Source organism: Choloepus didactylus, chromosome 8 (genome assembly GCF_015220235.1).
Source record: "Choloepus didactylus isolate mChoDid1 chromosome 8, mChoDid1.pri, whole genome shotgun sequence".
Taxonomy (NCBI): Eukaryota; Metazoa; Chordata; class Mammalia; order Pilosa; family Megalonychidae; genus Choloepus; species Choloepus didactylus.
Genome location: NC_051314.1, coordinates 118,239,489 through 118,257,129, shown reverse-complemented (window position 1 = coordinate 118,257,129; position 17,641 = coordinate 118,239,489). Strand labels below are relative to the sequence as shown.

The window sequence follows — 17,641 nt, the reverse complement described above, 5'->3', positions numbered from 1 at the left end:
GATTGGTTGTCTGCTAAGAGCCCGCCCCCTTTATCAGTACGAAGACTCCTAGTCGAATGACACTTCCCAAGTCCTATAGGAATAATAAAAGGGAATCGAGGCAGATATCTGATTGGTTGACGGAAAACCCGTCCTTCCCCTCGGGTCGGGGGCATCCTGACCTAATTTGCGGAGGCACTAATTATTGCGCTGTCTGAGACTCGTATATTTAAGGAAGGGACTTTTTTCCCTTATTTATGCCTCCCCGTTTTTGGCTTCGTGAGCAACTCTGCTTGAAAACGAGTTGCCAAATAGCATTTGCCGCTGTGTCAGGTTGTCCCATGTGGGCGCCTGATCCATCCCGGAGTTTAGCGATGGTTTATGGACACACACACACACCACTGCGCAAATTAGTGCCCGTGTTAGGGTCCCAGAATGGTAATCTACAGGATTAGTTTTTTTGAAGAGGAAGTGAAGGATACATGTGCAGTCAGTTGTAAATTTATTAGTGGCGAAGTTAATTTTTACTGCTCCTTTCCCGACTGGTTTCACCACCCAAAAGCCCTCTATGATGTCACTTATACGTTTGGGATTATTCACTATCACCAAACTTGGTCATTTTCTTCCTTTCTTTTCCTTCTTACTATCCTAAAAACTCCGCCCTTCTCTTTTCCCCTTGAAGGTAAGTTTAATTATTTAAAAAATTTTGCTTGTGTACTTAATAATCTTAAACTGCGTTTCCCCTATAAGAAAACAAGTTAGATTTGGGTCAATTCTATCAATTATAAATACTTCAGAATATTGATGTTGCTATTAATTTTTAGCAGAATATTCAAATGTGCACTTAACGGATATAAGATAGGCCCTTTCTTAAACTAATCTTTGTCTTAGTAAATTATTTGATTTGGTTTTGGGCTGAATTTTGAGTCCCTGAAAGAACAGTAACAAGACCTTGTAGGTTAAAGCTTATAAAGCAGGTAATGATAAAAAAAAAATAAGATTCAGTTTTGAAGGTGAGCCAGGTTGTTAAGTTTGCAACGAACTAAAAAAAAGCAGTGATGGAAAGAAAGAGAAAATGAAAAGTGTGTTTGAAAAATTAAAGTCCTCCATCTAACATTTTAACTCTTCAGATATGCTGAGCATTTTAAATTTCAAAATACTTCTTGTACTTTGGGGCAAGAATCAAATACTACATTCTCACAGCAGCATATTAATTTTCTTAAATAGAATCTGAAAGTTTCAATGGGGAGTTACTAGTTGGTGAAGGGTTTAGAAAGCACTTGAATCTGCACAGCGATTCAGCTTATCATTAGGCCTCCATAGCCTCTGAATTTTCCTGAAATTAGGTTAATGGAATGGGCCACTGAAAGCTCCATGTAGCAAAGGCAGCTGCCTACTTTCTGCTAGTATTGAAAATGACATTTTCTCTTTATCTGAAAACTCATAGGTAATAAAGGATGACTTTTCCCATAAATGACAGTTTCTTAAAGAGTAGGGACTGCCTCTCCTGCATCCTAAATGCATTTCATTCGTGTTCAGCTGGAGTTTTTGTTTGTTTGTTTTTGTTTTTATGTTCCAAAGGGTTCAAACATTTACTTGTGGAATACTAAATCACTACACCACAAGTTGACTGCAATGATAGAAACAGACCTTTATCTTTTTTACTTTCAACTTTATATTTTTAGTCCATCCAGATTACAGTGTGTAATTAGACAATTATAGAACAATTGCTTCTTTTCATCATTGAAGCAAATTGGTGCAAACCGTTTTTCAGTCTCTTCCAGTTTCTAGAAAATTGGATTTGATCTGATGATTGAAAATGTGGTAGTTTTTCGACTCCTTTTGAAGGCCCAGAGCTTGTGTCTAGGCAGAAGTGACTAAGTATGTCCCCTTAGAACTAAATGATGGCTGAAGCTAATGATAGAAATGAGAATCTCTGCAGTCAATGTAAATTTAAAGAATTTTGACTGGGAATTAGAAAAGGAAAGGGTAACCCTACTCCTGCTGCTCTGCAATAGTATTTACCCCAATGTTAATTAAGTAGAGCAAGGTTTTACATAATCTTTTACTTTGAAGAATCTAGGACCAGCTGACCCAGGCATTCATTGTTAATAAAAACAACAACAACAAAAAACTGTCATTTAGTTTTAGCATCTCTGATCCCCACTTTCCAAACTATTTACTCTCTTTGTACCCCTTTTGGAAATGTATGGAAAATGAACCTAATCAGGGAAACTAAACACCGTTATTGAGGGGGAAGCAAAAAAAATATTCCGGTGAGAAATAGAATGCCTGATCATTTCATTTGGCGCTCCACTGTGTCGGTGACCTCAGTGATAGCATGGTGATATTTTTCGGAAGCTGATTTGAACTCCATCAGATGCTTTTCATAACTTCTGATGGCTGTTTGAAGCTGTGTTTTCTCCACTGCTCCCAGGATGGCACGGAAGATCATATCTATGCCAAGGCCAAGAACAGCAACTCCAATGCTACCAAGGAGAGAGGCACCAATTTGAGCTAGCACAGTGACCAACTTGTTAATTATGCCAGTTGTGACATTGGAGCCCACGAGTTTAACAGCCAGTGCACTGGCTGCAGAAGTGGCTTCTCCCAGGATGACTGAAATAACTTTTTGCACTATTGCAATTTTCTCTGTCTCCCTTTCCTTAATATCCTGAAGTTTTCTATAAAGGGTTGGCTCTAGTTTATCTTTTAGTGCTTCATCAACCTTTTGCAATTCCTTTTGAATTTTCGTCATGGCTTGGATGATGATATCACAGTTTTCTTTGATGGTTCCATCTCTTTTCATCTCAATGGAGGCCAGTCTGCACCCCAAGTGCTTATTTAGAACCCCAGTAAGTTTATTGGTGGCATGGAAGCTGTCAGATAAGCAGTCAAGGAGCTGCTGGTGAAGACGATTTACTTCCTGCCGCCTCCTTGGGTTCTCTGGGAAGAGGAAGTCACTCTGAGCCATATTTCAAATAAAGATTTCTGAAAAATAAAAAAGTAAATCCTCACTAAAAATCTTCAGAAATATCTGCTATCTGCATAGATTTGACCAGGAGATCTTTTACTTTGTGCACGGCAAAGCAATGATATGTTATCTAAGGAATTCCTTGGAAAACTCCACAGGTTCTTAAAACAATTACTTTTATGAAACTTGGAATCAGTGTATGGAAAATGTACATTTCAGAATACAACCCACTGATGCATAAATTAAGGCTTCAGATTTTGTGGTGGAGAGAACTCCTGGATAGGAAATATTCACGTTTACCCAGCATCTGCTTATTAATAAATGAGACTAGTTACCAGGTAATATTTAATAACCTAAAGTTAAAACAGACGCCCTTGATTAACAGTGCTTCTCACACTCTCTGGCCCACCCCCTACTCACATTCACCACATTGAATAGACCTACAAGACTGATTTCTCTAATATTTAGAGTAAATTAGTTGCCAGGGCCAGAAGACTTTAAGATCTCTTTCAGGGCTATTAATATCAAATTTTGTGTCTATATATACTTGGTTATCTTAATTTACAATATCTGAGTCACTATATCTCTTAAAGGCAAATTGATTTACAAACCTAAGAGACATCAAAAGACAACACCCATGCAACATTAGAATCTTTGAAAATGTGTATATCGTCTTGATAAAAGAGTATATATTCAAGACTCCTTGGATTAAAATTTCTCTCGGAGAGAAGGTGGTATGGTGTAGGGTATGATGCAGTTAAGACTGATTTTTTGCTCGCAAACTTACAAATTAAATTTTTTAGAGTGGTCTATATTGCACTTAACCACTCGTAAAATAAACTAGGGTTAGCCTCAGAAAGACAGAAAACAATGCCATTTCACATAAGTGTTAAAGAATATGTAGGAAGATAACACCATAGAATGAATTCAATGACTCTGATTGGTAATGTGATAAGATAGCCTTCTTGTGCTTGTACTTCTGGTTCACAGTGCCATGCAGAGAAAAAAGGAACATGGGTGTTCTGAGTTTATTTGGGTGAAAAATCTAAAGTTTGACTGAGCCCAGTAAGAACAATATATTACTCAATACACATACCTTAGTAGGCTTACTGTGTGTTTGGAACTTTTTTGTTTTTTCATTTCAAGTGTTGGGAGAAAAGAAAAAGAGAATGAAATACCGTGTCTATATCTGTGTAGGATCTGGCACATTTATCGTTTAAGTAAGTAGCATTCTGAGTAATTTGAGCCCTACCTGTTCTAGGACCATAGTTCATAGCCTAGATACGAGAAACCTCAGAAGCATGAGATGGAGGAAAGTAAATATGAAAATAACCCATTATCCATGTCAGAAAGATATAATTTGGAAATGGAAAGGGGAATTTTTTTTTCCAAAATGAATCAGGAAAATAATAAACATTTGCATTAGATTTGGAATAAAGAAAAGGAAGAATAAACATGACCATGGTCAGAAATTAATTTTTATTCACACATACTCAGATACACATATACCAACATACATATATATATATGCATGCATATGACAGAAATAAATTTCCACAAAGCAGTACTTTAAAAATCTCTCTGATACTTTCTAATCCCATTTAAAGAAATTGCTTGTTGAATGTCTCATTAAATATTCTCCAAACTCGAGAATGTGTTGCAAACTTCAATCTGATAACCGCAAATTTGGACTTTGATTTCTCTGTTTTCTTCCCAAATTTTCCATTAAACTTGTCTTTTTCTGGCTTCTTGTTTTCAGATCATTTCATGAAATAAAAACTCCAGTTTGTGACTTTGGATTCAGAAGATCATCAGCTAGATCGCTATTTAGATATTTAGGTGAGAGGAGTCTTTCTTACCCTGAAAAACTAGAAAATGTCTCTAGCAGCTATCATAGGCCATTATCTGAAGGCATAACTTTCAGAAAAGGTGTGTGGGTCTATTTACCTGAAGTTAAACAACTGGAGAGAGGAAGTCCCATCCCCTAAAATTTGTCTAACAAAGATGACCATGTGAAAAGAAGTGAAAGAGAACTGGGAAAAATGCAAGAAAAAAAGTATTAATCTCTGAAGAGGGTTATTGTTAAGAAAAGCAGAACTAATCTAACAAATGAGCCAACAACCCTGAACAGACAGTAAAAGAAGAAATCGTGAGTAATGAATTAATGGAAAAAGTTCAGTTTTACCAAAAATCAGACATAGTATTTTTTTCAACTACGGAAGTAACTTTTTTTTTTCTTTTAAATGCTCAAGCCATTGCACATGTACTCTAATACTCTCCTCCCTGGGATTCAGATATCAATAATTTTGTGCCAATAACAAGTTTGAATAAGGAATATCATGAGGTACTCAGAATTATTTCTCACTTCTAATGAATAAGGAGCTTCTTTTTTCTGAGTCAGGCTTACCTTCCCATCTCTCTTTTCCTTGGAACAGTGTGGGGAGGGGGAGTATTACTCATGCAAACAGACCTCCAGCAGGTCGGCCACCATACCTGCTCAGGTTCTTCCCAGAGTTTCAGAGTGAATTGCCATCCCAACAGTGAGATAAAAAATGTTAGAGCATTAGAAGGAGGAAAGGTGGGGCTAGAAGGTGAAGCTAATGTGAATTATCTTTTGGATAGGTGAAATTAGAAGAGTCCCTTGAATTACTGACTCAGTGACAATTCATCTAATAAAGTCCTAAGGTAAATATCATAGTAAGTAAACTAGAAGGTAAGTAAGGTAAGGTAAGTAATAATGTAGAAGGTATTATGTGAGACTCTGTAGAGCACAGAGATGAAAAGACATGGTCCCTGCTTTCATGGAATTTCTAATGTAGTTGGGGAGTTAAGATAGGTCTAAAACTACAATATCAGGAGAAAGTGATGTGTCGTAAAAATTAGATTCGGGTGGTTCTTGACATGTGCAAATTCAAATTTTGAACAACCCAAACTTTAACATATTATATATTGACACTGAGGCTCTATGGAGACGCTTGGTCACCCGGGAAAGGTTAACACTTTGTACTCGTTCAAACTGATATTCTTAAATATGTGTTTGATATTTAGAGGAGAGGTTAAACATCATGTGGGGAATCAAAGTAGGTCTTGCCCTTAACAGTTTAGTTCTGACTCCCTAATTGCTTACTATACCCAGTAAAGCAAAAGTCTTGCAATTAATTGGAGTCACTCTATTAAAGATCATCATTGTTTCTTAGGCATGCCTCAGGCAATGTCTTACCAACTGTATAAGATACTGTACTAGAGAGGAATTCCTTTCTGCATCTTATTACATTTTCCATGATGACCTGGTGACTTTTAAAGATTGGCAGGTAACTAGCTAACTGATGTACTTTTTTTTTTTCCGAAAGAAAAAACATTTTTGAACTCTTATTGGCAATTATTGGACTTCGTAAGTAACACACTTAGAATGCGTTAATATTTTGGAATTCCTAAAGCACTTTACAATTGAATCCCATAATTTATCTGTAAAATAGCTGTTATAACCACATTTTTTTTAGAGTTGTTGAAACTGAGATGAAAACTATTCTGGTGAAGAGGGGAAACTAAAAAAATACACAGTTGTTGAGATTAGATTCACTAGCTTAGTTATGCCCATAACTGAAAGAAAAAGAAGAAACAAGAGTCTTCCACTAGTACATCATTTGCAACTTAGTATTGTACAAACTTTAAAAGGTTTTGAGTTAAAAAAAAAAAAAAGGTTTTGAGTCAGTTCCAGTATAGAAATAAGACTAAAGTGCTTTTGTAAAATAATCATTAAAAGTGTAGAGAAGAGATGTATTATTCAAATTGTAGAGGTAAATCTCACCCAATTCACAGTCCAAAGAATACCAATCTTATTAGGTATTACTTTTGGCAGAAGATTAGTTTTCTTAGGATCCAATGTAATATAATTACTCTATGTCATCCAATTCCCCATAATCCGTCCTGTGATAAAATCATTTGATTCTGGCTCTTTCTCCTTCTGGGAGGGGAACCTTTGAGACACTTATGATCCATTCAATCTTGTCTTTCACTTCTACCTCTCAATACTGCCTGCCAGATTTATATCCCTTAGAATCCAGAACAGCTGGACAGAGATAAAAATGTCCTTGGGTTTTGAGGGAAGTTTTGCACTGTATTTCCATATTGCACAGTTTTGTTTATTTTTTTATCTTCAGAAACAATAAATTTATGACGTGTGGTTTTGGGACCTAGAATTATAGCTACTTGAAATAGATTGATAATTTCATTCGGGCCAGAATATCATGGGGAAGATGATAACTGTATTCTTTTAATCTGAGTGAAAAAGGTTCAGGGCACTTTAAGTTTTTATACATGTGGTAAATACTGTTAACGTCTGTCAGTAATTCCAGTTTGTCTGCACACATTTGCTCACTATTGCCTTTAATAAACACCTTAATGTGTAAGTATGATCAGAAAATTTTTGTTACATTTTCATTTAGTTTTAAAATATCCATCTCTTCTTGTAACTGCCTAAGAACATTCTCTTGCTCACTTTGGAGAAGTAACATAAGTTGTTCAAATTCAGACTTTATTTCTTCTCCCCTATATTTTATGTTCTTCAGTTCCAGTGATGTTTTGGTTTGCAGAGCTATCAACTTTTCAACTTGTTTCACTCTCTCCTTCCAGGCCTCAATGTAAAGTTCTAGTCTTTTACTGTGATAGGGGGCAGTCTTCTCTGTGGGCCAAATATAGTGATGCTGTTGACCAGTGGAGAAACTACACTGTGGTCTTAAAACTTCTAGGTCCTTCTGATAGAAAAAGATTAGAACCTGATTGTGCTTCTGATATCAATCAAAGCATGGGTTCTCTGTCCAGTGTGCACAATGACCAATCCTGTGACACTGGGGAGTCAAAGGGAGAAAGAGTTTTATTACAAAACACAAAGCAAGGAGAACAGAAGGCCTGTGAGCCTTAAATGTCTCCTCAAACTGCGATAACCCCAAAGACAGGCAGGTTTAGGATAATGAGTACAGTGGCTTGAGATGACGAAGTTAGAGATAGTCAATTATTGAGCATGCACAGACTGATTACATTCCTGGTCACAAAATGTATCTAAGAAAATGGGGGCTTTACTGTGATTTGAGGCATGATTTTTAGTATTATAATGAGGTATAGGTCAACTATAGGCTAAGGTTTAAGCTACTGTGCTTGTCAGGTGGGCCAATTTTGGTTAGAATTAACTTTATCTAGTAAGAGAGCTTAGGAATTGGGGTGGGTTAGTTCTGGGCTGACTCAGGTTCCTTTATTAAACATTAAGGGGCTGTCTTTGTGATCACAAGACCTCAAAGTTGTAAAGCAAGATGAGGTACAAACGGGGCCAGTCACAAGGTAAAGATTATATAGTTAAATAATAAAGCTTCGTTACCAAAGATCAAGGCCTTTGGGTTACAGTTCAGTGAGTTTCAGTAGTTTCAGGTATTTACTTTTGGCTATTCTACAATACACTTGAAAGGAAAAAGTCATCTATGTAATGGTTCAGTAATCATTTTTCAGCAGCTCTCAGTTACACTTCTCACATAGAAGCTTCTCTCCCTGTCTCTTTGTCTTGGTTCTTCTGATCTGAAGTAGTTTAGCAATTTCAGTGAAATTACCCAGCTGGAGGATTGCTCCTGAATTTCCTTTCTGGACAGCAAGAGTGGCAAAAAGAACCAGGGAAGTTATCATCTAGATCCTTTCAGGACACAGTGAGGCTGGAGCAGTGGAAGTTATGCTCACAGTCAATAGCCACTGGGTCTTTTAAGTAGTCCAGAGAGATGGAACAGCTAGTCCCTGCTTTTGGGTCTGCCAGAGCTGTCACAAACTCCATTGAGCCGTGAACAAAGGTAGTGAGTAAGGTCACACTTTGCTCTCTAAAGCTCAAGACCTGTAAGAAGTGGCTATCCTCCCCAGACCTTGCAGACTGATTAGCTTTTGGTTTCATTGGCTTGGCATGTTGATGGCAGCCTCTAAAGACTTGTTTAGCCCCTTTCCCCTTAGCTTGAGTCTGCTACCAAAAAACTCCACTGCCTGCAGGCTATTGCATATTGGCACATCTGACTGTGCTGCTGCTCTTCCCACACAATAATCTGAAGTAAGCTTAATGGCTTTCTTGTTCAAGGAAACAGCCACAGGTCCAAGAGAAGTAACCCTTCCGGTAATATTCTTGTGAGGATAAAAGGGTGTTGAAATTGGTCATAGACATGCAGGCAGTGTGAGATGGTGGGTTCTCAATAAGTGGTGGCCACCATTCTACTCCCTTAAACTTCCCCCCTCCCCCATTTTGCCCACTGCCCAAACTCTGTTCAGATCAAAATGTTTGTTTAATGTGGGCCCATCACCTCCATTCCACTTCCACAGTTCTGAGCTGAGGTCCGGGATCCTGTTTTTTTCACTAGAGCTTCCTTAGAGTCTGAGGAGACCTAGTTGTGGACAAGCTGTGACCCTGGGCTTTGGCACATAGTAGGCACACAGGGAGTCTCTGTTCAGCTAAGCCTCATGCCAGGCCCCCCTTGGCCTTTTCTCTCAGCCTTCTAGCTTACCAGGAGCCCGTGGCTCAGGCCTTCAGACTCTAGGGTGTGTAGAAGCCTAAGAGTTGTATAGGATGCGGGAACGAGGTCCTAAAATGCTTCAAGTGTGCGGGTTCCAGCTGCAAGCTAACTGATGCACTTCTTAATCTAGCTCTGATTTCCTGCCCCTCTGTTATGGCACATTTTACTTTATATAATTTGAGTCATCACATGGTGGTGCTTCCTTTCAGGGAAAAGTTCAGTTTGGGCAGTTACCTTCACTTGTACATCAGAGTTGTTGCTGTTATTTGAATATCTTGTTGTCGTGGTTTATGATGCAGGTTCTAATGGGCCTTGAGGCAACCTGGTGGGAAAGGGCCAGCAGGTGGAGCTCTGGGTCCCTGAGCCTCCTGCCTCATTTCACCAGAGCCTTGGCTGAAGCTGCTCTGCTTTCTTGTGTTCTACCCATTTGGGCTCTGGGTGGGTAAAATCTTATTTGATGTGAGAGTTCTGTTGTTAAAAAAAAAATTGGAAATCTTTTTCTGCCTATTTCATAAAAAATGAGAAGGAAACAAATCTAGAAGTGCTGAAATCAGTGATAAGCATGTCTTAAGAAATTAAAATAGAAACAAAGACTTTGGATGCACATTGAAACTGACCTTGTCAATGTTGTTGAATTGAGAAATAAAAATTCAAGATTAAAGAGCAAATAAGAGATGCTAGAAATATATTGATAACTACTTCCAAAAGTCAAGCTTTATTTAGGGATACTACAGTGTTTTAGTTTTGGGGGAAGGGAACCACCTTAAAAATGAAGATTTATTATTGGATTATCACATTCATATAAAAAATTTAAGGATACTTTTGTGAATGAAAGTGGTGCATGGATAAAAGGACAAATATTGTATGATCTTGAAATAATTAAAACAAGCAAGATCATAGAGTCAGAAACTAGAATACAGGTTACCGGGGCTGGGGTGGAGTAGGAAATGGGGAGTTAATGCTTCTCTTTGGGTTGATGAGAAGTTTTGGTCATGGATGGTGGTGATAGCAGCACAACATTGAGAATGTAATTAACACCACTGAATTATATATTTGAATGTGTTTAAAAGGGGGAGATTTTGGATTGTATATGGTATTAGAATAAAAAAATTAAAAAAATACATGGGACCGTACAACACAGTGAACCCTAATGTAACTATGGATGATAGTTCATAGTACAATTATAATAATATTCTTTTGTCAGTTGTAACAACGGTACCACACTAATGCAAAGGGTTATTTAAGGAAGGGGGCTGTATGAGAACTCTGTATTTTATGCATGATTTTTGTATAAACCTACAATTTCTCTAATTAAAAAAAGAAATCTAAAAAATAATTCCAAGGGTGGGAGGAAACAGTACACTGACGTTTAAGTGATACAGGAATTTAAAGGGAGAGATTATATTGAAGTGATCTAGGAAGTTTCATGGAGAAAGTGATGTATAATTTATGTTTTGATAAAATGATAGAATTATAACATGGAGAAATTAAAAGTAAAATTATAGAATTGTAACATGGAAAAATTTAAAGTAAAAATTCAAAAACAAACTATTTAAAAATATTATAAAGATAATACCAATAATACATAATTTTTTAGAGGACAAAAAACACCCATAAACTTAACATTTTAACAATTGTTTTCATTTTTTTATTATTCCTTTTCAAAATGTATTTATATGCAGAAGGATTTTTACAAAATTGTAATGATAGTGTAAATAAAATTTTCATCTAACTCATTCACTTAAACACTTTCCTATATTTCTAGTTTTATAATCACCATTATTTTAATTTCATAAAATATTCCATGAAGTATTTTTATCATAATTTAATAATTCCCCAATGGTTTAACTAGTGTAAATAATGTTATAATGAGAATTTTGCTGCAGATAACTTTTTTCCCCCATGATATGAATTATTTTCTCAGGATAAATTTCCAGTGGAATTACGAAATCTATAATGGGAATGAAGTTTTTTATTACTTTTGATATGTCTTGCATATTGCTTTCAAAAGCTTTAACACTGACACCAAAAATAAATCTTTTACACAGGACAATGGGTCTGTTTTTTAAAATAAGAGAACATATGGTTAAATTTCAGAAAGGGGAGTTTTTGCCATTTTAGAAATACCACACATGTTCAAGTTGAAATGATATAGGGCCTGAGATTTACTTCCAAGTAATCTGGAAGGGGGAGTTGATTGAGTTATGGAATAAGATTGGCCTTGTGTTGATAATTTTTGAAGCTGGGTTATGGTACATGAGAGTTTATTATGTTCTTGCCTCTCCTTTTGCATGTCTTTGAACTTTTTTTTTCCCATAATAAAAATTAAAAAAGAAAAAAATGATAGCCCTGTCAAAGTCCCTGATGTTTAATTATTTGTGCTGTCTGAGGTTTTTCTCCCTGTTGTCACTTTTCCTCATTAACCTTATTATCATGCAAGGGTCAATTATTTGCAGTGTGGACATAGGATATAGGTAAAGTCAGAAACATTTTTAAGAGAAAATAGCTGCTAACTACTTCTGAGCCTTCTTGTTTAATTCAAATCAAAACCATGGCTTTTAATTAAGAAACAAGTTTATCATGGTGCGATGACATACTTACTTTATGGTGTAAATTCTTTTTAAGAATTTTTCTGACCAGAAAGCAAGAATATTTCTGATCAGAAATCATAATATCAGTCATTCATCAGCATTCATCAAATGCTCACTTTGGAATGCTACCATATGTCTTGAAGCATTTTTTAAAAAGTAGAAAGTAGACAAAGTTCTTTGCCTTTAAGAAGGTAACAGTCTATTTGGAGTCACACAGGAATTGCTCAGTGATATTTAAATACAATATGATTTATGAAGGAGTATAAGTACTATGCATGAACTAGCATTAGATTCCACATTCATTCTTTCATAGATATATGCTGAGTGCCTATGCTAATATTAAAGACATAAAAGGAAATGTCACTTCACTTAATCCTTTCTAAAGTTGATGTTTTTACTGCTTATTTTCCCCTCTGACTTAATCCTAGTCCTAGAAGCTGTTAATTTCTTTCCTTCTCTGGTGTCTTGAAAGAACTAAATACAAGGAACATACCATGGGATCCTCTTATAACAAAGCTGTTTTGTACTTTATATATTAATGTCTTATGGCTAGGATTCAAGACTGACATGTTATTTTGAATTCCCCTTAATATTGAGAAGCATAGAGTGGTATATCAATACAAATAGAAATATCCCTGTTGCTTACCTTGCTGTGTTTGTGCATTCAGTAGTCCCAGCAGTTTAGGAGTATTGTTGAAGTGCTTTTTCATCTGGTTTCATCTGGGTGTTTCTGATGGAATGTGATGACTTGCAGGCTTTGCTAGTCTCTGCTGGGTCCCTCTGCCTATCTTGTTTAGAGGCAATCTCTGCATTGCTTAGTTTTCAGAATTCTTCTATATCCTGTATTAATATGAGATTAATAAAGTGGTAAAACTTACTTTTTATTTTCTATTCTTTAATAGATTTTTTATTGTTGTATAATGCTATACAACTGAGCTAATTCATTAGAGTAGATGGCCCTTTATTGCAGCTCTCAGACTTGGGGGTTGGGGTTGTCTTTCTTGTCAGCTATTCCACATATTAAGGTTCCTTTGGCTTCTGTTGCATTTGTGTCCCTATCTGTTGCTGATTGTTTTGTTTAGGTTTTCAAGAGGTATAAATTCAGATATTTCCAACCCAATGCATTTCTTTTATTTTCTTTCTTTCTTTCTTTCTTTCTTTCTTTCTTTCTTTCTTTCTTTCCCTTTCTTTCCCTTTCTTTCCCTTTCTTTCTTTCCCTTTCTTTCTTCCTCCCCTCCCATCCCCTCCCCTCCTCTTTCACTGTTCTTTCCTTGGCTAGGACTTCTGCTCTTTCTCGCTCTCTCTTTAATTTGGTGAATTGTCATGACAACATTTGATTTCTTCAGAGTACTTTCTAAGAACCTTTGATGCTAGCTTTGTGGGTCTGTTGGAACGTAAGTGCAGGAAGTAGTTACCTGGCAACCTATCTACCTGTAGTCTTGTAGTATTTAATAAGTGGTATAAATTAAATGATATACACCTATTTTACTCTATTTGTTTTTGTTACTATTTTTATTTAAGCACATGGTTAAATAAAAAGCTGGGTGGCTTTCTTGCCCTTGCCCTCATGTTTAGATTACACTTTCAGTCTCTTTATGGTTGACAGATCCACTTTAGTTTACGTTTGGATTACTGCTTTGTTTTGCAGTGCTGCAATTTCTTTATTGGAGGAATGTCTTCAGAGTCACAGAAGGATGAAGAGAGGCTGGCTCAAGCTGCCAAAACATTCTTTTTTTCTGTGCAAGATCTTACTTCCTTCACAAACACCTTTACTGAATTGTTTAACAGCTCTATGAGTACTAATATCCTCTTGATCACTGCGAGAGACGATAGTAATGTTAAGGATTTCTTTGAACAAATGCTCAAAGTTGTTAAGGAGATGAAATCTGTAGTGGATGCAAAGCATGCAAAATTGCAAAAGGAGCCTTTATATTCCAAGATCGCAACTACTGTGTTCTCCATGGTTGAGAAGGGTACTGATTTAAAGACATTGCACCAGTCAGCCAAAGAGGTGTTCAAAAATAACCAGGAGCCAGTCATCATCTCTGTGCTGAATGGTAGTCACATCCTTGGGAGTTTGGAAACTTCTCTTTCACTCTTGATGAAATGCCCCATCATGAATCTTCAACTCAGTGACTTCTATAAGAAAGACACCAAAGAGCAATCAGATGCCACCACATCTGAGGAAAGCACGAATCCAGGCCCTTCTAAAAACACCATAAAAGACACCTTGAAAAAGTTGGAGGATGCACTAAAAACTGAGAATGCGAAGAATCCCATTGAGTCTGCTGCAGATCAGTTGGAGCAAATTGTCAAGACTATGGGACCAGGCTTAGAGGTCCTCCAAAAAGTCACACAGACTATGGAGACCAATAATTCCATGTCTAAGAAAGATAGTGACAAGTAGGAGTGCAACAGAATAAGTACTCACTTCTGTTGGAAAATTAGTTTAAATCCTAGGATTTCTTCAGAGTACTTTCTAAGAACCTTTGATGCTAGCTTTGTGGGTCTGTTGGAACGTAAGTGCAGGGAGTAGTCACCTGGCAACCTATCTACCTGTAGTCTTGCTTTACTAAAATAAAGAAAATCATAAAAAAAAAAAGCCTGCTTGAAATAGCAGTTAGTGAAAAGAATATATTGTTCAAAAGATCAAGGTAATAATATATTTGAGGCTGTTTCTAAACTTTATATTTTATCTTGACATATAGCTAAAGTAACCCTTAACTAATTGCCACCCTTAAGTGTCTATTTCCAGTTACGACAGATGGAAGTCCAGGTAAATGTAAATCTAGGTCTAGGAAACATTACCTTTCACCATTTTGTCACTCATATGCCAATTTCTGTATACTTCAGAGTCTTGCCCATCGTAGGCGGTCACTAAATATTTTTATATGATTTTTCCAGAAGTAAATAAGAACAATAGATGAGCAATAATAGAGAATCTGTTGCTTATGTGAATATGACCAGAACAGATACTTTATTCTTGTCTTCCACTGAGGTCTTAAGATTAGGAGATATTAGAGATTGAGAAATGGAGGTGCTCTAATCTTTATAGAGAAAAGACCATAACATTTCCAAAAGTAGGATTTCTGAAATGTGCTTGTACTGGGGAGAAAGAGTTTAGGGAAGTCAGTTGCCTACCATAAAGTCTTTGGTTCTCATGCATTGTAAATGAGTGTATGCTATCCAGACTGCTCTTGAAGTTACTATTTCACATGATACTTAACAGGAACTTTGTTGAGAAAAGGAGGTTTTCCTCTGAGAACATGTAAGAATTTTTTTCTCATTTAGACATTTTCTCATTTAAAAATTTAAAAACATATTTCCCTATAAATAGTCTGAAGCATGAGAAGCTAAAAGGGAAAGAAATTAAGTGTGAGCATTTGATGGGGAGGGAGTACTTACTTATTCTTTAGCCTGCTATGCAATCACTTCCACTGAAGTTGCCAGGTAACCTCCTTAGTCATGGTCATGAAGATGTACTTTGGTTGCCAGCCTGAGCCCAGGGCCCAGTTCTAGAGCCAAGGATACCATTATTACTGTTGTAATTTTCAGTAGAGGACCGTTCCCACTTCCCCTACCCCCAGACAAACAGTATGACCCTCAGAATGTCCTGTGGAGAGGGACAAGTGAATTTTAGCCACTTCCAGGACTTAGAGGGCCTGGAGAAAGGATGATTTTCAATATGCTAATTGCACTTTCTTTCAGCACCAAAGCTGAAATCATGCACATTTGCAATAGGGATCCATTTTGAGGAAGCTCTTGAGATCCTTTGCTATCCTCCTCTCAAAAAGAAAAAGAAAAAAACACAGGCACATATAAATGGAAGGAGGAAAGTAAGGCTCTCATTTTGCTTTTTTCTGAACCTCCTGTTGGGCTTAGGGTTGCAACTGCTGGGGTGGGGAAGGGAGAGCTGGGGTGGGGGGTGGAGGGTGCAGATTTACTTGGGAATAAATGAGGTAAAGACTAAGAAAAGTGTTGGGGACAGTGTCTTTCTGTGAAATGATGGGAAGAATGGCTGGTGGCAGTTAAAGGGAGATCCTCACCAGTTGCCAATGAGAATGGGGGCAAACATAGCTCCTTGATGTTGGAGGTGGGTGGGTGGTGCCCACTTCCATAGAGAGGTGTGGTCTTCTAAAGCTGGTCAGCTTTTGGTTCTCCTTCCCACTGCCTCTCACAATTTCCTACCACTGGGTACCACCAGTCTGCCCACTTTGATGATTTCTTAAATACTGCAGCTTTCCTCTTTGTGGAAACAGTGGGGGGAAAGCTGCACTCTTCTCAAACCCAGGACTCTCATCTAATACTTCTCTCAGATACTTTGGTCTTGTTTCCTTTCGACCTCTCAGAGTTCTTCAGTTTTTGAATAAAGTGCTGAAGACTCACTTGTTTCTCTGTTATGCCTGGTCCCATTCCTTCTCTGAGGTCATGAACATAGTGTTACTTAACCATTTGGATGGAGTATAAGAGGGGAGGAAAAACAAAACAAAACAAAAACCACAACTGGGTCATTTATTTAAAAAAAAGAGAAAAAGAAGAAAAAACCCTGTAATAGCTGGTTATGCCCTTTTTTTCCCACTCATCAGTTGAATCTAGCTCAATAAATGTTTGTTGAATTTTACATAAATTTTACCAAATCAAGAATTAGTTGTCTCATGCAAGTCAATTTGATTCAGATCATTAGGTAATTCAGGTCAAGAATCCTGATTCCCCAAACAAATCAAACTTTTCAGAAGTAAGAGTAAATAGAGGACTGCAGGACAATCAGAAGGGATATCAGAGAGAGCACTGATAAGATAAAAATAAAATACTAATGGGGGGATAGGGTATTTTTTACACACAAAAAGGAGAGATGTATTTTATTTCAATAAAATTACCATAGCAGATAAGTACTATGCAACTTTATATGTCTCTTTTATAGTGTCTTTTAACAACCCATATGAATTTATACACAATTGAGGGTACATGCTATCTTCAGAAGATATGCCAGTCTAACAAAGGAGCAGAAATTACAGTGAACTTTCTGCAACTTCTCCTGAAGTTTCATGAACATTTAACTTAGACTTTGAACCACTTTACAGACTTCTTGCTCAAAAACTGGACAACATGGAGAGATTGAGGGAATGAAAACTATGTGCATTCATCCTTAACCAAGCTCATAAATCTACATGATTTTAAAAGAATTTCTGCCTCCTGTGATTTGTTCTGTAAAGCAGCAGCAGGAGTAGAACTAAGTTATATTTTTTAAAAGTTGGGTTATTCCTTAAAAGGTCATAATTACATAAGTCACAGTTCTCAAATATTGGTGTGCAGTAAAATCACTTAAAGGGCTCATTAAAATACAGACTCCTGGTCCCACCTCCAGAATTTCTGATTCTGTACATTTGGAGTCAGGCCGTAGAATTCATGTTTCTAACAAGTTCCTAAGGGATGCTGACACTGCTGGTCCTGGGAGCACACTTTAAGAGCCATGGATTTACAATTGTGTCCTTACTCAGAAACCTCTGATAGAGGAGTCTGTGTTTTAGGCTGTCTTTTTAGCTTAACTGAGTGGCTTCAACTTT

At 36.9% G+C, this 17,641-nt stretch overlaps 2 protein-coding genes and 1 pseudogene across 2 annotated transcripts; 1 reads left to right on the top strand and 2 right to left on the bottom strand.

The window, feature by feature from the left end:
- The first annotated feature begins 199 nt into the window (after positions 1-199).
- Positions 200-14,608, top strand: C8H12orf60 (chromosome 8 C12orf60 homolog). The gene is made up of 4 exons (XM_037848196.1): positions 200-661; positions 4,713-4,792; positions 5,576-5,638; positions 13,726-14,608. Exon 4 carries the CDS (start codon positions 13,750-13,752, stop codon positions 14,482-14,484), a length of 735 nt encoding a protein of 244 aa, XP_037704124.1. The 5' UTR covers positions 200-661; positions 4,713-4,792; positions 5,576-5,638; positions 13,726-13,749; the 3' UTR covers positions 14,485-14,608.
- Positions 1,603-12,841, bottom strand: SMCO3 (single-pass membrane protein with coiled-coil domains 3). Its single transcript, XM_037848197.1, has 2 exons — positions 12,724-12,841; positions 1,603-2,970 (listed from the first exon to the last, which is right to left on the bottom strand). The coding sequence occupies exon 2, from the start codon at positions 2,951-2,953 to the stop codon at positions 2,276-2,278; it is 678 nt and encodes a 225-aa protein (XP_037704125.1). The 5' UTR covers positions 2,954-2,970; positions 12,724-12,841; the 3' UTR covers positions 1,603-2,275.
- Positions 6,637-8,916, bottom strand: LOC119542889 (annotated as a pseudogene).
- Positions 14,609-17,641: the final 3,033 nt, after the last annotated feature.